Below are 23,148 nucleotides of genomic sequence, written 5' to 3' on the forward strand. Positions count from 1 at the left end.
TCGCCTCTTCCACGTTCATGCATCTCCTCATACATACCCGCCGATTGTTACGACTCCTAACCCGACCACTTTCAAGTATTTGGCATCCTCACTCATTCGTTCTACATGTCCAAACCATCTCAACACACCTTTCTTAATTTTATCGATAATGCTTATCTCAGCTTTGCATTCCTTCCTTATTTCACTATTCGTACATCTATCATACATCGTTTTGTCGCACATTCTTCTGAGAGATCGCATTTCGACTGCATTCAGTCTACTTTCATCCTTCTTTTGCCAACTCCATGTTTCACATCCATGTTGTTTAAGATGTAAATACATAATATTAAATAATAAGCGTAAACATTGGTTAGGATACATTTTTTTTAACTGAATTCAATAAATACATCATTTAAAAGCATGTTCGTCCGAGAGATCAGGTTCAGATCCGAGATTGCATCCAGTCAAAACGCTTGATTACATATACACCCATACCTCGCTATACGACCGCTTAAGATCGGTCGTATAGCGAGGTATTAAGATACGGCATTTCGCTATAACGCACGTTTTCGATTTACGGCCTAAAATGTTTCGCTATAACGGCAAAAGAACTTTTTTTCGATGTCGATATATCAACATGTTGCCAATCACTGAAGAATGAAATAGACAAGAAGGCAAGACAAAAAACGTTAGACATTTTTTTCAGCCAGGCCCATCCTTACCAGCGAAAAATTATAACGACAGTGATCTGCAGGTTACCATTTTTTTATCGTCTTCAGATTGAAGCCATTGAAAAAAATATATCTATGTATACATACGCATATTTTATGTAACATGAAGTTGTTTCTTTTGGTTTATAGATTATTGTTGGTTTTTGGAGTCTGTTATTATTTAATGTACAAATATATCGCTCACTCCTTTCAAGAACGTCATAAATCAAAAAACTTGATTTTTCAGGGGAACGTTTTTAAAGTTTAAAAATATAACACAATGTACTGAAAATAAATATCAAGCCACTTATTGAACTTTTTACTGTGCAACAGATCTTTTTAGGTAAAACCTGAAGGTTTTTTTCCCCATTTGAAAAATATTTAATATATTTCAAAAAATAGTTAAACAACACCTTTTCTTCAAAATGCAAAAACGACACTTTCAGCCCTGGAGCGGGTAAATATTAAGTTAAAGATGTGCAGCTTTTGCTGGGATATAGTACATTTTCTGGGCATTCAGAAAACATGCACAACTGAAAATTGCCGATTTTTTATTTATGACGTTCTTAAAAGGAGTGAGCGATATGTACTTGTTATGTATGTATTTTTGATTTAAAGGAAAAAAAATTAAATTCATTTTGAATGATAAACCATGTTAGATATTTAACAAATTTGGAACCCGTTGTATTTGTATGAATTTGTATTAGAACAATTGATTCCTTATACGGCTTTTCGCCTTGCGGCCAAGTTTCGTGGAACGTATCTAGGCCGTAAAGCGAGGTATGGGTGTATTATTTTTGTTTATAATAAACAACCTGATTAGAAGCAGATTGTCGTTTAAATACTTTAAAATATATATTAATCGTGAGGTTATTTACATTTCCGCCACAAAAAACACAGAGCAAGGTCACAAGAGATAAATCTGTCTAGTGTTTATACAATATTAGTAGAATGTATATCCGCAGAGTTAATTTGAGAATGGGAGGATTCGGTAGAACGAGTGGTATTTGTCAGCCAAACGAACACAAACCCACAACTAACTTTGTGAAATTATAATCAAAATGATTATTAAAAAAAAAAAACACAAAAAATCGTATACAAATATTGAGAGTAAGTCCCTCTCCAAACACAAGAACATAGTCTCTTTTTTGTAGAGGAACAGTGTAACTAGTATAAGATATGTTATATCTAAAAATTGTTGGGTAATATATCCAAAATTAACACGGTTATTGGATTGAATTCTACATTTATTTACATATACATGATAATATGTGACGCGTTTCGTCTTATTAAGACATTTGTATCAATTTATTTATTTATTTATTTATTTATTTATTTTCATAATACATAGATACATTCAGTATACATATTCATTTCATTTACACATTTATTCTACGTATTACGGCTCTTTAGGCATGGCCTGTGTTGAGCCGAATACTAACATGGTAATACATAGTTTATATTTTTATATTTATATATATATATTTTTTTTTAATACTTATATATTTTTTTAATGATTAGATTATAAACATAACATACAGGAGATACAAAAATAATTTATAGTTTAAGGTTTTTCAATGTGATAATTACACCTGGACTTTAATTAATTCACTTTCTACCTTGTCCCTTCCAATGTTAAGTAACCATCGACGGACACTGTTCTTAAAGACCTGATCACTCCTGGAAATCTTAATGGTTTCGGGCAGCAAATTAAATATTTTTGGAGCAAGGAATGAAAAATTTTTTTGGGCAAAACTTGTTTTAATGGCTGGGCCAATGTAGTTTTTATTTAATGCTGCCCGGGTTCGAATAGTTTGTTGCGTTCTAAACATTATCAAACATTGACCTACTTGTAATCGTAACATCTTGATATATATTATTTATATGTGTTTACAACATTAACATATATATATATATATGTATTTACAACATTTTGAGTGTGTCCAAATACTTTTACAAATTTGGATTATCTCCGATTATAGGAGTTATTTTTCATATTATTTTTTGACATCACATCAAAGATGAAGAAGAATATGGAAGTCTGGGCATTTACGGGGCTGCCGACCGTCATAGGCTGGTTTAACTGATCGCTTTATGCACGTGTAACATTCGCCAATTCTACCCATTATTGACAACCACACCACTCAAATTGGAAGTTCTATATATAATAACCAATTTTGAAACATTATTTTTGAATCATTGGCCGTCAGCCCCGTAAATGCCCAGACTTCCATATTCTTCTTCAACTTTGATGAGATGTCAAAAAATAACATATTCATGCAAATAAAAGTAGAATTCAATCCAATAACCGTGTTTAATTTTGGATATATTACTCAAAAATTCAATATAGAACTCTACTAACTGTCTACAGTTACAATAAATAATTAGAAATGTGTACTTAATAAATTCAATTCAATAAAAAAAAATAATAATAATTTTATTGATAATGGTTAAATTAGTCTTGCATTATTTCCTTATATCGCCATTTGAACATCTACCGTACATCGTTTTGCTGCACATTCGTTTGAGAGATCGCTATTCGACTGCATTCAGTGTACTTTCATCCTTCTTTTGCAGACTCTATGCAATTACATTTCCTCTACCTTAATATTGATGTCTGTTACACACAGGCTTCTTCCACGAACTTTTTATTTTGTCTCTAAGGGACAGTCCAGTGTAACTTTATAAGATATTTTTAAGTAGAAATATATAGTTAGATTTTTTTTCGGTATTCGGATTTTCTGTAAGAGTATTAATAAACAATTTCTCGTTTGTCGCAGGTAGGCAGGCATGCCGGGGGGCCGCGAGACGCTGCGCCCGCCCTGGGTGCGCGAGGCGGGGGCGCCGGCCGCCAAGGGGGACCCGCCGGCCTGGACGCTCCGCAAGAGGACCTCCAACGCGCAGGACACGGAGCCCCCGCAGGGCCTCAACAAGGTCGAGGAGCAGCTGGCCTCCGTCAAAGGTGAGCATTCGCCCCCGTCTCCCATATATCGGAGGTCTGCCATCGAGACATTCTGACTCTCCTTCACAGACACTTAGACTTACAGCGCTTGTGCAATACACGGAATTTTACCGTCCGGCAGTCCGATTAGGTTAGGTTAGGTTACTCCTTCCAACCATCAAGCAGAGAAAGCTGATGTACTTCAGACACGTCATGAGAAATGAAAAATATCCTCTTCTCCACCTAATCATACAAGGACAGATTGAGGGGCGAAGAACTCAAGGACGCCGAAGGACTCATGGCTGAAAAATCTAAGACAATGGTTTGGCAGAAGCACTAAATATCTGTTCCGAGCTGCAGCATCAAGATTGAAGATGGCCATGATGATCGCCGATCTTCGTTAGAAGTGGCACAGAAAGAAGAAGTCCGGTTAGACTGACTGACTGATTGACTTGTGCTTTTGGCCGTCTTTCTTCGGATCAGTGCGCTTGATCGGTGCGTGATCACGGTGCGCGTAAATTCGATCACGCTAAACTGTCGTAGTCGCTTTTATTTTAAAAAAAAATCGGACTGCCGGACGGTAAAATTCCGTGTAGTGCACAAACGCTCTTAGGCAGAGAGAAAAGAAGGCCACACCGCTCTATCTTTACGAAAACTCTTCACTTATTTATCATTCATGCATCTCCTCATACATCCTGACCTAACACATCAATTTCTTCGAGTTTTTTTATACACATACTGGAAGAAATGGATGTTTGGTTCCAACAGGATGGCACCACGGCTCACACGGCACCACTTCTATTTTTTTTTGCGAGAACACTTTCCCGAACGGCTCATCTCTCTTAGGGGCGGTCTTCACTGGCCAGCGCAATCGCAATATTTAGCCCCCTGTGACTATGTTCTGACTTCTGTGGGTCTACCTTAAAACATTGGTCTACGTCTACACGAATCGTGTATTAATAACTACACTACACCGTTAGTTATTTTGTTAGTACAAGACGTCCGTATTTCTGATAGGAATTTGTTTCGAGTTCTTTACAAAGCGTAAAGCGAAGGATGATTTTTTAATTATTTATGAAATCAGTTGAATTATTTCTCATCATACATTTTCAAACCCTTATACATTAAACGATTTTGTGATTTGTTTTTTTTTCAACAATGGCAGTCTTATTTTATCCTTATTTCTAGTAGTATGTTCATGAAATTTTTTTATTAACATTATTTTATCCTTAAAATATCTGGGTAATTTTTCGTTTAAAAATGTTATTTATATAGATTAGCATATTGAATTTTAGTCTCTTTTTTATAGATCTTTTTTTATAGTTGAGTTCTTCTCTCATTTTTTTCTATATTATTATATCTATCTTTCTTGAGTACTATTTTCATCGCTTTATTTTGTATGATTTCAAATTTATTTAAATTTCCTTCATTTGCCAAAAATAGTATTGTTGAGCAGTAATCTATATGTGGAATTTATGGATACCATCAAGTTATTTATGGAAAGAGTTGAGTTATTTATGGAATCAGTAAAGTTATTTTTAGTTTAGCTATTTATGGATTACGTCAAATTATTTACGGAATCAGTTTACTTATTTATGGAATCAGTAAAGTCATTTATGGATTCTGTCAAGTTATGTATGGAATCAGTTTCGTTATTTATGGAATCAATTTCTCCGATATGCATATCGCTCACTCCTTTCAAGAACGTCATAAATCAAAAAACTTGATTTTTCAGGAGAACGTTTTTAAAGTTTTAAAATATCACATAATTTATTAAAAATAAATATAAAGCCACTTATTAAAACTTTTTACTGCGCAACAGATCTTTTTAGGTAAAACCAGAAGGTTTTTTCTCCATTTAAAAAATATTTACTATATTTAAAACAATAATTAAACAATACCTTTCCTTAAAAATGCAAAAACAACACTTTCTGCCCTGTAGCGGGAAAAATTAAGTAAAAAATATGTCTCTTTTGCTGGGATATAGTAGATTTTATGGGTATTCCGAAAACATGCACAACTGAAAATTTACGATTTTTGATTTATGACGTTCTTGAAAGGAGTGAGCGATATACACCACTTAAAGGCGAGAGCAATCAATTCGTAACTTCGAGTCAGCCAATATCCAATCCTTTTGAAGACAGATTTTCTTTTCAAAGGACTCTAGGGAGAGTCCAGCATCCATACATGCATAGTGGCATGATTAGCGTTACCACAAAACGAAATTGTCGGGTTATTACTAAATTAATAAAAAAATTGTCTTTTGCAGCATCTCTGAAAAAACAAGGAACACGGCCCAAACCTGAAAATGGAGTTGCAGAGAAAAACAAAGAAAGCTCACCAGAAAGAGTCACAGCAAAAGTTAAAGTGAGTTTAAATAAATAACAAAACAATGTTTTAACAAGTACTTTCTTCGTTTTACAATTTTAGAAAGGCGATTAGTGAAGTTTTAAACTTTTATTTGGTAAATACGAATGATTGTTTAAATCTGTTGTGACACGTGTTTCGATGCATTCATATCGCCGTTATGATGTTATGTGCATCGAAACACGTGTCACAATATTTTTTTTAATAAAAAAGTGGTATTCACGAAGTAAAATTTACATAAAAAATTGAAAATTATTACCACAAAGTGACTACCGAATCAATCAATGGTATTATGAAAATACTACATATAATAATAATAATAATAATAAAACCCTTATCCGCACCCCAATGGTGCATAGGGCACTGCGTCATATCAACGCAATGTTATCTTGAACGTTTACATATGAAGGAAAGGTGATCAGCCCTCCGCTTCAGGTACCAGTCCAGTGTAATATTGAATAAATATTACAGTGAAAAAAATCAATTATATTTATTTTACCCCCAATAAATCAATTATATTTATTTTACCCCGAACCCGGGACCTCCAGAACAGTAGCCGAGAGTGCTGACCATTACACTACGGAGGCGGACACATATTAAACCATTTTTATTTGTATTCGTCACTTTAATTTAAATTTCCATCAAAATAAAATAGCTTTGACATTTTCGATGCATAAGTACATATAGTTCTATTAAAGTCAAAATAAAACACATTATTCTAACACAATTTTTTAAGGTATTTTTTTTATGATAGCTAAGACTAAATTTCAAGCAATAACATAAAAAATTGTATTTTCTCATTAAAAGTGATAAATTTCTAACTTAAATTTTACTCGATGCATACCACTATTTCTTGTTTAAAAAAGATGCGGAATGGATAAAAAAAACGCATGGTTTTTTGGTATTGTTGTATCCGTATAGAAGCCCGGGTTGGAATTATACCGAAAAGTTAACGACTTTCAATTAAAAATTTATTCGGTAAGTACCAATATTTCTTAAAATCTATTATTTATTTATTTATTGAGCGGCTAATGCCTTCATTTCGCCCCCCTGGGAATCGAACTCGGGACCTCCAGCACGGTAGCTAAACACGCTGACCGTTACACCAAGGAAAATATTAGTGATTTTACACAGTAATATTTATTTAATACTACCCTGGACTGGTTCCTGAAGCGCAAGGGTAATCACCTTGCCTTTGTGTAAGTAATGATCAAGATAACACTACGTCAATTCGATGCAGTGCCCTATGCACCATTGGGTAAGTTAAGTAAGTAAAATTCCTTTAACATAATATGTATATATATAATATAAAAATATACTAATGAATACACTAATAGAGAAATAAAAAGTCTTAAACATAAAATAATAATAAAATAACAAATAGTAAGCACTGGTAAATACACGTCTCCTTCACACACTATCACATGTTAGCGGAATCGGAGAGAACATGGTAATGATCGTAATGATCGTAAAACGTGTCACAATAGATTTTAAGAGATAGTGGTATTTATAAAGTAAATTTTTAAATAAATAAAAAAAATTGATGTAAATCATTTAGTAAACAAACCGATGGTTTCAGGAACTGCCCTCGAAGGAAAAGAAGGCCGAGCCAGAAGTCAAAGGAAAGAAAGTAGAAGAACCTCCCAAAGAAATAGTCACACCAAAGAAGCCCCCAATAGTGAAAGCCCCCTCCAAAGACGACGTGGCGGCTAGAAAGCCCCCGATGCTCCAGCGCCAGGCCTCCAAGGAGGAAGGGGGCGTCAAGAAGTGGAGAGATCCCCTCATAGAGAAGGTGAAGGAAAAAATTGATAACACGCTGGCCAACGAGATCCCGAAAGGACACACACTCACCAAAAACGAAAGTTTAAGAAGTAAGTGGCAGAAATATTTATTCACATTCGTATCGAAATAACAAACTAATTCAATAAATATTAAAGTAATCATGATGTATCTCAATCCCTATTATCCCTCATTCATGAGGGTTGCCATTCAACGACGAACTGATAATTTTTAGGCAGGTTTGGTTAGGTCCAGGGGTTCCCAATCTTTTTCAGCCCGCGGCGCACTTACAAGTTAAGTATTTTGTCACGGCACCCTACTTTAGTAAGCTATTTGGAAAAGACAATGTGACTATATGAAATATATGTGTGTATATATGTATATACATTTATTATAGTCGAAAGAAATAGGTAGGTACCTACAATAATAGTAGTTGTGTAGAAAGATGCTAGCTTTCAAAAAAGAATTGGATGATTTATAGGTAACCGAGAATATATATTATTTCGAGAAATAAAAATACTTTGTGTTTTGATCCACTCACATTTTTATTAACCAACTAGTTTCGGCAACAACCTGTTGCCCTCTTCAGAGTTTAATTTATGACATAAATCAAACCCTGAAGAGGGCAACACGTTGTTGCCGAAACTAGTTGGTTAATAAAAATGTGAGTGGATCAAAACACAAAGTATTTTTATTTCTCGAAATAATATATCAATATGATCCACAAAGTTAATGCTTTCAATATTCAAAACACCCGCGATTATTTGTGGTTTCGGATAATGATAGAGGATCGACTCACGGCGCCCCTCTTTACTCTCTACGGCGCACCAGGGCGCCGCGGCGCACACTTTGGGAACCCCTGGGTTAGGTTAAAGAAGATGACAAAGGTGGAATAATACGTTTGTAGAGGTATGAAGGCGGAGAGGTCTGACGTCAGCGCTCCAGTGCTGCCAATTATACATCTTTCTTCCTTCTTCCTCTTACTCCTTATTACTGAGGATCGTGACCCTTGTGGAAGCAATGTCTCTTCTCCAGTTATCCCTCGACTGCGCTGCACGTAGCGCTTGTTGGAGCACTAACGAGAGTACAATACAAGAGCGAGCGCAACAAAGTCAAAACCATAACAGCGCATTCTAAAATGCAATTGCAACAAAATTAGCAGCGGTCCGACTAAATTTAGACGCAATTCCACCCGATCGCGGTGATTACATCTGGTATCGATTCCAAATATTCGCGATTGTTGCCAAAATGACTGCAGCAAGCGTTTCGTGCTTTATGCTAATAACTGCAAGCGGCGCAGTATCGCGTATTGACGGTTTTGGAAGTTAACCTTTCCCTCCCGGTAATATATCGCTCACTCCTTTCAAGAACGTCATAAATCAAAAATCGTCAATGTTTTCGGAATGCCAAGAAAATGTACTTTATCCCAGCAAAAGAGGCATATTGTTAACTTAATATTTACCCACTACAGGGCAGAAAGTGTTGCTTTTGTATTTTGAAGAAAAGGTATTGTTTAATAATTTTTTTTAATATACTAAATATATTTGAAATGGAGAAAAAACCTTCAGGTTTTACCTAAAAAAGATCTGTTGCACAGTAAAAAGTTCAGTAAGTGGCTTGATATTTATTTTTAATACATTGTATTTTTTATTTATTTATTTATTTAATATAGTTACATTTTTAAGTATAACATAGTACATTTTCTAAACATTTATACATACGGCAAACTTTTAGTTTCAGATTCGCTGTGCCTCTCCAAAAAACAGACTGAGCTCTTGTGCTTGGAGAGGGACTTACACTCATGGTTTAACGTTTTATATAATTAATGGTATAATAGTCTTTTTTATATATATTTTTTCAAGATTTCTATGTAATGGGCATTAATTTTTTTATTATATTCATAAACTTTAAGTTTTTTGATTTATGACGTTCTTGAAAGGAGTGAGCGATATCACAGTTGCACGCGGAAGTTTTGAGCACCGTATGGGAAAGGTAAAGGATTCATCAATCTTCTCCCGAAAGGCATTCCGAGCCAAGAGTTCGACCACTGCTCTAACGACCTGCGTACTATTATGCACTGGCATACTGAAGCTGGCGCGGCGAGGTTCAATGGAGAATTCTCCTTGCTCCGAAAATAAACAGTGTTTTGTCATACTCAAAATAAACTGTAAATACGAAAACTATTTTCTAATGGCGATAACGGGAATTTCTGAATGGCGAAAAGGTGTTCTAACCAAGGATGTAAAATTATTCATATTATTTTTTGACATCTCATCGAAGATGAAGAAGAATATGGAAGTCTGAGTATTTACGGGGCTGACGACCGTCATAGGCTAGTTTAAGTGATCAATTTACACACGTGTAATATTCACCAATTCTACCCATTATTGACAACCACACTACTTAAATTTTGACGGTCGTCAGCCCCGTAAATGCCCAGACTTACATATTCTTCTTCATCTTTGATGAGATGTCAAAAAATAGTTTATTAGTTAGTTTTAGACACACTGACCATACCTGATCCAGAATAAAATAAGCATGTGATATACCAAACATATTTTTGTAAAAATGTATCATACTGCTAAGCTAGACGTTTTTAAGGTCGAAAATTAATAAAACATCACCCCACTTCCCCACAGGGGTGGGCAGAGAGAAAAGAACGCCACACCAATATTAATGCATCTCCTCATACGTATACGCCGATTATTCCGATTTCCTTCCTGACCACTTTCAAGTATTTGAAATACTTGATCATGCCAAGTTTTCCTCAATCTTTTTCTGCTCTCGTTCCTAACAACATTTGCCTTCTAATTTTTTTTACCGTTTTTTCCCCACTCATTCGTTCCACATGACCAAACGATCTCAAAATTATGGCGTAAATTTTTTAAGTAAATAAAAATCCCACTTTGTACATGAAACTCCCCGTCTGCGATCGTTCAATAGCTTGTCTATTGTCAGTTTGCTAAAAAGAATGCTTCGATGGTACTAAAATAAACACAGTGTGCCACGAAAGCTCTACCCGACCACACTTAATCAGCGTTCCTTCAGCATTTGACCCAGTGATCTAATGACAGACCTGGTGAATACTCTACGAGCGCCCAGAATAAGGAATCCCAGTGATTTAGAAAATCTGACGCCATTTGAAGACACACAGACAGGACAAGACAACCGCAAAGACAACGAAAAACAAAACAACAAGATCTTTTGGCAAAGAGATCGATAAATAAAAAAGACAAAGTAAAAAGAGACCAGAGTGAGATGTGTTCGGGGGAGATGAATGACATTTTAATCAAGTTGTAAATCAGTGTTTCGAAATGTGCCAATGCGAAAGTGTGTTTTGAGGTGTGACATAACTGAACAATACCGTGTTGTGTGGAAAAAAAAGGTTTGAAAGCGAAGCGAAACTTAAAATGGAGGAGGAAGACGAAGGGACGAATTTATTCAAAGGTTTGTAAACATGTGAAAATATATGGATTCAAGTTAGAATCAGGTGGAGGTCCAAAATAGTGGCTTTTGTAAACGGTTAAATCATGTTACATAATGTTTACTTTATCATTAAAACTAATACACTAATTGTAGCAAGAACACATATCGCTCACTCATTTCAAGAACGTCATAAATAAAAATTCGTAAATTTTCAGTTGTGCATGTTTTCGGAATGCCCAGAAAATATACTATATCCCAGCAAAGCGGCATATTTTTAACTTAATATTTACCCGCTACAGGGCGGAAAGTGTTGTTTTTGCATTTTGAAGAAAAGGTATTGTTTAATTATTTTTTTAAATAAACTAAATATTTTTCAAATTGAGAAAAAACCTTCAGGTTTTACTTAAAAAGATCTGTTGCACAGTATAAAGTTCAGTAAGTGGCTTGATATTTATTTTTAACATATTGCATTATATTTTTGAACTTTAAAAACGTCCTCCTGAAAAATCGAGTTTTTTTTATTTATGACGTTCTTGAAAGGAGTGAGCGATATGTGGGACATTTTGATTTGATCTGTGGAACAACACGAGTTAGAATAATGGTTAGAAGATGATCTCGAGAAACGTCATTAAAATATTTATTTTTATATTAGTTTTCTTGGTAAATACCAATATTTCTTCAAATCTATTATGACACGTATTTCGATGCATTCGGAATCATTTTCAAACATCAAAGTCTAAATTTAAGAGTTTTTCCTTGGGACGTTAGAGGGGGTTATTTAGTAAGAAAAACTTTAAAAATGAAATTTAAAATAAAAAAATTACATTTGAATTAAATTAACTACAGTATCTACTCAATGAATTAGGGCCACCCATTATTTTTTTGAATACTCTGAAATCTTTTGGATTATTATATTTATTTTACATAAATACTTTAAGTTTTCTATTGACATCTAATATCATGTATATTACCTTCAATAATATGTAAAATATACCTGGATTATTTAAGCCTTTACAAAATTTCAAACCCTTTTTCTGACAAAGGTCCCTAATTAGCACAGGTAGACAGATAGTTGAAAGTTCAAAAAATAGTCCTATCTCATTTATTAGTGAAGTTTCTTGAGTTCTGGTTATTGTTTTGTTCAGAGAGATTATATAGTTATCGTGTCTTGTGAAAAAAACTTAATTTTTAATTTTAGTTCATAAAGTATAATTTTTTTTTTGTAAACACAAGTGTTTTTTTTGAAAAGGACAAAATGGGAAAAAGTAAAGACATTTCTAGGGAAAAAAAGTCTAGTGTTATAGTGCTACTGAAATTAGGAATACTATCTAATAGAGAAATTTCAAAAAAAGAAAACGTTTCTCGTCAAACAGTGGACAGAATTTCAAAATCAATAAAAAATCAGTCACCCGCCACCAGCAATCGGCGAAAGAACTGTCGTAGGATTAGAAAAAAAACACCGAGGACTGATCGAAAAATCGTTCAAAGTGCCTTAGAAAACCGTAGTGCATCAGCAAAAACATTAAAAATAAAATTGGAAGAAGAGGGTATAAATATATCGGTATCAACACTGAGGCGACGTCTTTACGAAGTAAATCTGAAATGCAGGCGCCCCGTAAAAGTACCAAAATTGACACCACGAATGAAAGCGGATCGATTAAAATGGGCCAGGCTACATCGAAATTACTCGGTAGATGATTGGAAAAAGGTATTTATTTAAATTGAATTTTCAACATATCATTTTAGTAAATAAACTTATATATTTGAATTAAACTTAAATTTTCATTATTTATCAGGTCATCTTTAGTGATGAGTGCCGGTTAGAAGCCGTGACAGAGAGCCGTCGATTCGTCAGGAGAACACCAATGGAACGTTACAATGAGGCCTGTGTGGTAAAAGTTATCAAACACCCCCCTGCAACAATGATATGGTCATGTATTATTAACAATTTACCTGGGCCGTTGTTTTTCGTGGAAGGAACAATGAACCAAAATTCCTATAAGCAGGTCCTCGAACGAATTTTATTGCCCTTCTACCATACACTCGACCCAACAGAAGGTCCATATACCTTCATGCAGGATGGGGCACCTTGCCACCGGGCTAAATCAATAATAAAATTTTTGTCTAACAAAAATCTGCCTTTGCTCCCCTGGCCTGGAAATTCTCCGGACCTTAATCCTATAGAAAACGTATGGAGCATGTTAAAAAATAAGGTATACTCATTTCCAAATCCGACAGTAGACTGTCTAAAAAAAAATATTCAAAAAATTTGGTCAGAAGACGAAGAAATAAAAAACACGATAAAACAGTGCATTTTAAGTATGCCAAAAAGAATTGAGGCAGTTATTTCTGCCAAAGGTGGAAATACTAAATACTAACTATATTTATATGAAAATATATGCATAATTGAAGCGTAATAAAGTGTTCATGTGTAAATAAAATTCAATGTTGTTTTATTCAAGGTTTTCTCTGAGTTATTCCTGTTTGAATTGAGAAATTGCGCAAAATTCTGCGTGGCCCTAATTCATTGAGTAGATACTGTACTACTACTACTACTACCATCACGCCGTTTCCCCGCAGGGGTAGGCAGAGAGGATGGAACGCCACACTCTTCTGTCCTGACATACACTCCTAGCCTCCTTCACATCCATACATCTAGTCATACATGCCCTCCGATTACGCAGACTAATAATCCACTGAATTGAGTTTTATTTTTATTTACGACTAGTTTCGAAAACGACAGTTGTTTTCATCTTCTGGTACAAATTAATTATGTTTTAATTTGTACCAGAAGATGAAAACAATTGTCGTTTTCGAAACTAGTCGTAAATAAAAATAAAACTCAATTCAGTGGATTATTCAATTTAATTAAAATAATCATGTCATTCCACAAAGTTAATGCCGAATCAATAAATAATATAAAAAATTAAAAATTGATATACATATATATTACCACAAAGTGACTGCCGAATCAATTAATGAAAATATTAAGTTTAAACTTGCACAGTTTTCATAAAAAAACAATAACTACATATATAACTTACGTAGTTTTTTACACTTTTATTTGACCATTGACCGGGTTTCGTCGTTACCGACATCATCAGACTGGTGGGAGGCTAGACAGAATTATTATATGTTATAAACACAACAAGGCAGGGGTTAAAAACCATGATTTCATATAAATTTTAGATAAAATGAATTTACATGAATAAGTACTGTATTATGAAATAATTACATATAAAATAAGGTAAGGGTTTCATGCAGAATTTGATATAAATTTTATTGATTTTTGCAGCTATATTTAAATCATGTATGGCTGAATCTAGAACCGTTGGTTGACAACCACTTATACCGCACAGTTGTGTATGGTTTTTAACAGTTTGAATATCATTTAAAAATATTATTTGCTGTTTATCGAGATTTCCAAATAACGAAAATAATTGCATCTTAACCAATTACCTAACCATCACGCCCCTTCGCCGCAGGGTTAGGCAGAGAATAATACCGAATATCCGAATTTGAGTGAAAAAATCACTCATTTTACCCCCCTTGGAAATCGAACCCGGGTCCTTCAGAACGGTAGCCGAGCGTGCTGACTATTACACTACGGAGGCTACAAATATAGATTACATAAGTTCCTAATTTAAAATACCAAAATTAAATATATAAATATAACCCTTATCCGCACCCAATGGTGCATAGGGCACTGCATCGAATTGACGTAGTATTATCTTGATCATTACTTACATGAAGGCAAGGTGATCACTCTTGCGCTTCAGGAACCAGTCCAGGGTAATATTAAATGAATATTAGAGTGTAAAATCACTCATATTTATTTTCACCCTCCCTGGGAATCGAACCTGGGACCTCCCGCACGGTAGCTAAACACGCTGACCATTACACCACGGAGGCGGACAATTTAAAATACCAAAATTAATATAAATTATATAAATTCCTAATTTAAAATACCAAAATTAACTTTCTCAACAAAGGTCTTTCTTCACCCATTCGATTCGGTATCTCAAAAAATGCCATAAAATGATTTTCAGGTTTATTAAAACCGGTGCCACCACCGATGCCTCCCCCACTCCCGCCCAAGATGCCCCCGCCGCCGGAATTCAAGAAGCCCCCCCCGTCGCAGGAGAAGATCAAGAAAATAGAGTCCCTGAAGTCCAGGCCGAGGCGCCGGCCCGACTGGAGCGACATGATGAAGGAAGTGGAGTCCGGAAGGAAGCTGAAGCACGTCGACTGCAACGACAGGTAACGAAAAACTAAACTTGCTGGCGACAAGTACAGCTAAACGCAAACGAAACGTGTGGACTGTAAATACAACTATAGACAAACTAAGTATAATACAGGATGTTTTTTGTTGAGGTATACAAATTTAAAATGAAGAAAAAAACACATTAAAATAATGTTAATTAATGCCTTTGATTGGCTCTATTTAATATATATTTTATGCTATAATTATTAAATGGTTTCGGGCATATGAATGACAAATACAGCTAAAGACAAACGAAACGTGTGGACTGTAAATACAGCTATAGACAAACTACAACATTTTGACTGTGTCCAAATACTTGTTCACAAATCTGGATTATCTACAATTATAGGAGTTAATTTTAATATAATTTTTTGACATATCGCTCGCTCCTTTCAACAACGTCATATATCAAAAAACTTGATTTTTCAGGAGAATGTTTTTAAAGTTTAAAAATATGATACAATGTATTAAAAATAAATATCAAGCCACTTATTGAACTTTTTCTGTGCAACAGATCTTTTAAGGTAAAACCTGAAGGTTTTTTCTCCATTTGAAAAATAGTAAGTACTTATATTTAAAAAAATAATTAAACAATACCTTTTTTTCAAAATGCAAAAACAACACTTTCTGCCCTGTAGTGGGTAAATATTGAGTTAAAAATATGCCTCTTTTGGTGGGATATAGTACATTATCTGGGCATTCCGAAAACATGCACAACTGAAAATTGACGATTTTTGATTTTTGACGTTCTTGAAAGGAGTGTGTGAAATCTGGATTATCTCCAATTATAGGAGTTGATTTTCATATTACTTTTTTGACATCTCATCAAAGGTGAAGAAGAATATGGGAATCTGGGTATTTACAGGGCTGACGACATATAACATAGATAGGGGCTGACGTTCATATATATATATATATATATATATATATATATATATATATAGAACTTCCAAGAATTTGTATAGTGTGGTTGTCAATAATGGGTAGAATTGGTGAATGTTACACGTGTGTAAAGTGATCACTTAAGCCAGCCTATGACGGTCGTCAGCCCCGTAAATGCCCAGAGTTCCATATTCTTTTTTTTATATATTTAATAATAATAATGAAAATGTGTTTTTTTTTCAGATCAAGTCCGATCATCTCAAAATCCAGCATGGTAAAAGCCAAGGGACAGTATGTATACGAATCAGAAAAAGGAAACGTGGTTAATCAGTTGCTGAAGGAGATCAATTCAGGTGTAAAACTCAAGTCTGTGAAGACAAACGACAGGAGTAAACCCAATCTAGACGGACTTAGGAAATTCAGAAGACAGCTCACCATAGAGGAACAACTACAGAAATCCATGTCGCAAGCGAACCTGTCACAAGGAAGCCCGGCAGAAGGCATAACCTCAGTCAAAGAAGTAAGTTTTCTAGGGATGGAAAGATTGATAAAGACATTTAAAGGAGAGTGAATGCTGGGAACAAAGTGAATGGTGCACTGAAATCAGTTATGGCAAATAAAAATCAGAGGAAGCTAAACTGGCAGTGCACAACGAAGTCCTGGTTCCAACTCTAATGTATGGAAGTGAAACATGGAGTTGGCAAAAGAAGGATGAAAGTAGACTGAATGCAGTTGAAATGCGATCTCTCAGAAGAATGTGCGACAAAACGATGTATGATTGATGTACAAATAGTGAAATAAGGAAGGAATGCAAAGCTGAGATAAGCATTATCGATAAAATTAAGAAAGGTGTGTTGAGATGTTTAGGACATGTAGAACGAATGAGTGAGGAAAGAACGGTAAAAAGAGAAAGACCGAGAAAAACTTGGCACGATCAGGTATGCCAAATACTTGAAAGCGGTCAGGCTAGGAGTCGAAACAATCGGCGGGTGTGTATGAGGAGATGCATGAACGTGGATAGGCGAGGAATGTTTGCAAAGACAGAGTGTTCTATTCCCTCTGCCTACGGCTGTGGAGAAGTGGCGTGATGGTTAGTTAGTTAGTTAATTACATAGTTTAATATTATAGCTCTTTTAAAAAAAATTCTGTTTTGGATAATGTCATGGATAGTGGATTGAGTTGTAGAGCTTTATTGTGAAGTACTCAAAGTTCCTTGGACCAAATGCGGTATACGTTGATATTGTTTGATGTGTTTCTACCTTTTTGATCTTGTGGTTTTACGTATATTTTAATGAAGTGTAATATTTGTGATGTGTGTGTCATTTAGCTAGTACACGTGAGTGTTGTAATTTTGATTTTCGGAATCTTTAATGTATTAATGCTCCTCGTATTTTAGTGTGAAAACATACCCGTAGAAGATGAAGAAGCCGATGAAATGGATGATATTGATAAGGTACGAGATGACTTACAGTCAACAAAGCAGCTGTTGGCTTTAGAACTAAGGTAAGACGTTTTTCAATATATTCACCTATAAACCAATAATTTAGGTTAATTTACAAAGCGCTATTTTTGTGAGAAAAGAATGGATGGCTGAGATAAGCATTATCGATCTTTTTCTTCTTCCTGGCTCCATCCCAACTTATTGCCTTTGTAGGCTATTGGCGTAAGCTCTCCTCGAAATCATGTTGTAGGTCCTTCTATCATGGACGCAAAGTTACATTTCCAATATTGCACAAAAAATTATTTAAATGCGATTCTGTTCTGTATACTATCGTGTTCTATCGAAATTTTAATTAAAGTTGCGACAAAACGTGACCAATCCTGTGTTAAACCAATATGAAATCATTAAATTGCACCGAAACCCAACAACTTTACAAACTAGAATTCTTGATTACCGTAGAAAGGGTATACTTAAATTTTGATGTGTTACTTGAGCCCAGTACAAAAAAAATTAGATCTGTATTTGGTCTACAATAATGAACGTATCGACATGATTCATTGTTTCCCTGACAGGTGACACTTATTGTCATGATAGGTTCATTATTGTAGACCAAATACAGATTTAAATATCTTTTTTATACTGGGCTCAAGTAACACATCAAAGTTCAAGTAGTCCCGTTCTACGGTACTAAAAATAATTTATAATGGAATTGTAACATTTTGGTGAGGACCCCCACAATTTATATGTTTTATTTTAAAGGAATAAAGAGGCAATGCAGCGCGAGAACAAGCGACTGCTCTCCAGGATATCGAACATGGAGGCAGAGTTGAAGAGCGAGAGGGCGCACGTGAAGCAGGAACAAGCCAAGACTGTGATATCCGTAGTGGACGCATACGACGAGACGCTGGTCTCCAGCCTCAAGAGGGAGGTGACCGACACCAAGAGGGTGGCAGATGACTTGGAGAAGAAGTACCACAGGGCGGCCGAGGAGCTGGACGAAGCGCAATCGGACTTGGAGGAGATGAAGAGGAAGAATGCGGAGCTAGAAAAGAAGCTTGAACAGGCACTGAAGGTATATATGACGAGAAACCAAAAGAAGCCATTGCTTTCACGCTAACTGACAAATTAAATACTATAGGAGTCTCAAATTGAAATGAAACATCTATCACCCTTTTTAAACAAAAGAAAACGGAAGTCTGAGTATCCCTGGGCATACGACCTGGCATTTGGCTGGCCTAAGCGATCACTTTATCATGAATGATGAACGTCACTTGTGTAACGTTCATTATTCTGCCCATTATTAAATACACACATTGTGCAAATTTTTATAACCTGTATATATGCGATGATCATTTTCATGATCAACAGTTAATTGTGGCGCCTTGAACAATTTAAATTTAAACTTTAATAGTATTTTCTGTGAAGCAGAGCAGTTTGTGTTTGAAAATAGCAATTAAATTATAGTAAGGAGGGGTTTTACATAATCACAGATTTTATACTCAATGTCTATGACACTACCGTGGGGTCATCTGGAGTGCATAATTTTTGCATATTTCAATTGCAGATAAAGACCCAAAAAAATTCAAAAACATTCGTATTGTATTAATTTTTGAAACCTGTATATATGCAATGGTCTCGATTACCTACCACTGTCTGATTCGATTCAATATAATGATATAAATTCAAATTTCCCGCAACAAATTGATGGTGACACCCGCCGTGTGGCATATTGCGCCATCTTGTTAAAACCACAGCTCTGTCACATCAATACCATTCAACTGAGGTACGAAGAAGTCAGTAATCATAGTTCTGTAGCGCTCTCCATTGACCGTAACATTGTGACCGGCATCGTCTTTAAAAGAAATATGGGCCAACGATTCCACCTGCCCATAAAGCACCCCAAACAGTGACTTTTAATGGATGAAAGGGCGTCTCAATAAAGGCTTCTGGGTTTTCTCCAATCTAAATTCGGCAATTCTGCTTATTGACATAGCTATTTAACCAAAAATATGCCTTATCGGTGAAGAAATTTTTGCGTTGAAAAAGAGGATCAAACTGAATATTGTTTTCGGCCCATTCACCGAACCTACGACGCGCATATCGGTCATTCAGTTCAGTCATGGTGAAATGGCAAAACGTACTGACTACAAATCAACTGTCAAATCGACAGTTTGTAGAAACAATGTTGTCAGTTTGAAAACCAAACCTCTAAAAAAAACACCTTTATATATGTATTCACTCATATAAAAATGATAGATGTTTCATCTTAAGTAGAGACATCTATGATATACACGGTGAATCTCTTTCCATCATCGATATGTGATTGATTGTTAACAGAGAAGAATATTCGCAAATGTAATAACGCTTGTGTTATGTGACCGCTTAAAATGCTTCTAACAAATTTTCCAGGGAGAATACGAGGAGGATGACGAGCCTCAATCTTACTTTCTCCAAAGGCACAGGGATCTCGAGAGACAGATGGAAAGTCAGGTTAGGGGAAGAGTGATACATCTCCATGCATCACAAAAACAGACAACACGTTCACTGTCATACAGAAAATGAGACTTTTCCAAATTTGTGCTGTTTTTATACATTTTCAGCCATATTTGTCTACACCTAGTTATATATTACATTAATTCAATATGTTGTGCACAATGTATACTTTTTTCTGTTGTTAAAATAGGCTATCAAGTCGAGGGTTTGTTTAGTAATTATTGGATTATTATAATTAAAAATAATTAATTCCGATATTGATTGTTGTGAACTCCTGGATTTAATTGACATAAATGTACCAACACGCAGAACAAGACAAAATGCAATATTTTACTGTCACAATTGTGTCGCTAAGTACTGTGCTAATTCTCCTATACCACGTATGCCAGATGCGTCCCGTCGATATATGATGTAGATGCTAAGCATCTCTTGAAATGTTTGAGTACACAAGGAATACATATATATTTCTGGTTTTGCTAGACGCCCAGTTTTTGATAGATGTCAAAGTGATTTAGTTTCAGCATGCTAATCACACCGGTGAATGCTGACGTTGGAATCGAATTTGAGTCTTCTACAAAAGTGACCTTTTCAGTGTATGCATTTTCAGCGCTTTGAGTGTAAAAATGATATCTTGCCCACCTAAAGATACAGTTTTTAAAAATGCATTCACATTACAAAAATTACTCTTATTAACACTGTTAACATAAAGTCCAAAATAAGTAATCAACTACAAAGGATGACAAAAGGTTTGTGATGGTTTGCATGAGCCATTAGTAAATATTTAGACAGCCTTAATACTGTCCTTGAGTTTTGAATGAGTATTTTTTTTTGTGGCATTTATACCTCTCATGTGAAATACCTAAAAGTTTTTTTTGTCGTCATCCCTTCTTAAAATAGTCACCGCACGCCCCCTTATATACAACATACCTAAGGATCTGTGGGTTGATTTATTGAAGAAAGTTCTACGACAGATTTGTGTAGTTGGCATCCTACATACGCATATTCGTGTATACCCACTGACGTGTTAGAACCATTTTTAAATATCCAATTAAATTAGGATCTTCTTTTTTGTATCCATGCAAGACTCGTGATTGAAAGCCCATACAGTTTTAAATACCCTCAAAGGAAACATAACCCGGATCTAAATGGAGTTCGATCCATTTTTGTCATAGCAGAGATAAAACTCCAGAATTTCACCCAACCTGCAATTTGATATAGAAGTGGAAGGCTCTCACTAGAAGTCTACTAGTTTCATATTTAGTCCCTACTATAAATTACCCAAAAAGTATAGATCTACACAGATACACGTTAGCGCCGTATGGACATTATAATGCCCTGGTATCACAGCCATCAAGTTTGACAATTCTTCGATAAATATCTTTCATCCATCACTAATTGAATGCGCATTTTGAAGATCATTAAAGAAACGCTGCTGAGAGATACATTGTAACATTCTGTACTAATTTAATGGTTTAACATTACAGGGTATTAATCCTAATTCGAACCAAGGATCTAGAAGACCTAGCCATGCACAGAAACAGGCATCTATCCAAGAATCCAGTCCAGAAGAGGATGAAGAAGAATCCAGTGGAGAAGAAGGGGTAAGGAAATTAGAAAAAACTAAAAATATATATGAAATGAATGCAAGATGAGAGAGAAAAAGAAAGTATCTAATTAAGAACGTTTAGACTCATGGAGTAAATGCATGATGAAAGAATTGGCCACAAAAATTGCTGCTACATGTCACCAATTCACAAATAATCTTTTTGAACTTGCAGGAGGACGATGAAGAGAAACAGAAGAGAAGAGCACTGAGAGAGATGAAGTTAATAACAAATAAGATAAAGAACTTCAAAGACAAGAAAGAAAAGGCTCACAAAGAAAGGACAGCGCTGAAAATGCAACTGAAAAACCAACAGAAAGCACTTAAGTAAGTTGAGACGCCAAATAAATTTACTTGAAATTTGTAGAAAGACCTGGAAACATAACATATCTCAACCTAAAACATCTGTACCTAGCACATCATAACATCTAAAAGAACTCTGAATAAGAACTTTTTGAACAATATCAAATGTGTCGGGTAGTGGTCCCGTTGTCAGTGTCATGGATTCTTGAGTCAGAGTTTCTGGGTTTGAACCCACTCTACCACAATTTGATACCTATTTTAAATAATGAGCCGCTTAGGCTCACAAAAATAGTCTGAAATTGAAGTATTTTTATTACCATACTACAAAGTTATCAATGCTTTTAATATACAAAATATATTATCAAATGTTAGTTTAATGAAATGTCATTTAATTATCTTCCCTCTTTGCAGGGCTGAGCGCAAGAAGTACAAGGCGCTCAAGAAGGAGGTGGACAAGATGGCCAACCTGATGAAGGAAACGGATGAAGACGAAGAAGAGAACTCTGACGAGGACGAGGAGGAGGAAGACGAGAAGGAGAAGTCGGCGGAAGAAGCCAGTGAAGAGGAAGAGGAAACGGAATCGGAGACGGAAGAAGAAACAGAGAGTGAGACTGAGAGTGAAAGTGAAGAAGAAGTAAGAAATATATTTATTTTAAGGTCGAAACCTAACAACGAGACTGCTGGTATCCATGTAAAAAATGGATTTTTAACAACAAATATTTATAAACCATCTTTCCAATTAGTTATCATTAATTTCTTGGCAATACTAACCGATTTCAAAATGTCAAAGTCGTTAAAAATAAAAGTCCAGTAAAAAGTTGATATTATCTTGGTATCTTTTTACAGACTTTCAAAGATGAAGAGGAATATGAAAGTCTGGGTATTTACAGGGTTTATGACCTATAACAGGCTAGTTTGAGTGATCACTTTATACACGTGTAACATTCACCACTCTACCTA

General features: G+C 35.2%; 1 protein-coding gene across 2 annotated transcripts in view; it reads left to right on the plus strand.

The window, feature by feature from the left end:
• sals (sarcomere length short) overlaps positions 1–23,148 on the plus strand; it is a 40,506-nt gene that overhangs the window by 16,413 nt on the left and 945 nt on the right. The window contains exons 2-11 of one of the 2 annotated variants that reach the window (XM_088267232.1): positions 3,470–3,651; positions 5,900–5,997; positions 7,577–7,868; positions 15,252–15,462; positions 16,592–16,868; positions 17,745–17,851; positions 18,549–18,861; positions 21,767–21,883; positions 22,061–22,212; positions 22,600–22,822. In XM_088267232.1, the coding sequence (XP_088123358.1) occupies positions 3,480–3,651; positions 5,900–5,997; positions 7,577–7,868; positions 15,252–15,462; positions 16,592–16,868; positions 17,745–17,851; positions 18,549–18,861; positions 21,767–21,883; positions 22,061–22,212; positions 22,600–22,822 (1,962 nt within the window). In that variant the 5' untranslated portion in view covers positions 3,470–3,479. The remainder of the gene's footprint in view (positions 1–3,469; positions 3,652–5,899; positions 5,998–7,576; positions 7,869–15,251; positions 15,463–16,591; positions 16,869–17,744; positions 17,852–18,548; positions 18,862–21,766; positions 21,884–22,060; positions 22,213–22,599; positions 22,823–23,148) is intronic. The other variant, XM_088267233.1, reaches the window with a different exon arrangement.

Source organism: Brachycentrus maculatus, unplaced genomic scaffold (assembly GCF_059751285.1).
Source record: "Brachycentrus maculatus isolate JH-2025_06_01 unplaced genomic scaffold, ASM5975128v1 h1tg000285l, whole genome shotgun sequence".
Classification (NCBI taxonomy): domain Eukaryota; kingdom Metazoa; phylum Arthropoda; class Insecta; order Trichoptera; family Brachycentridae; genus Brachycentrus; species Brachycentrus maculatus.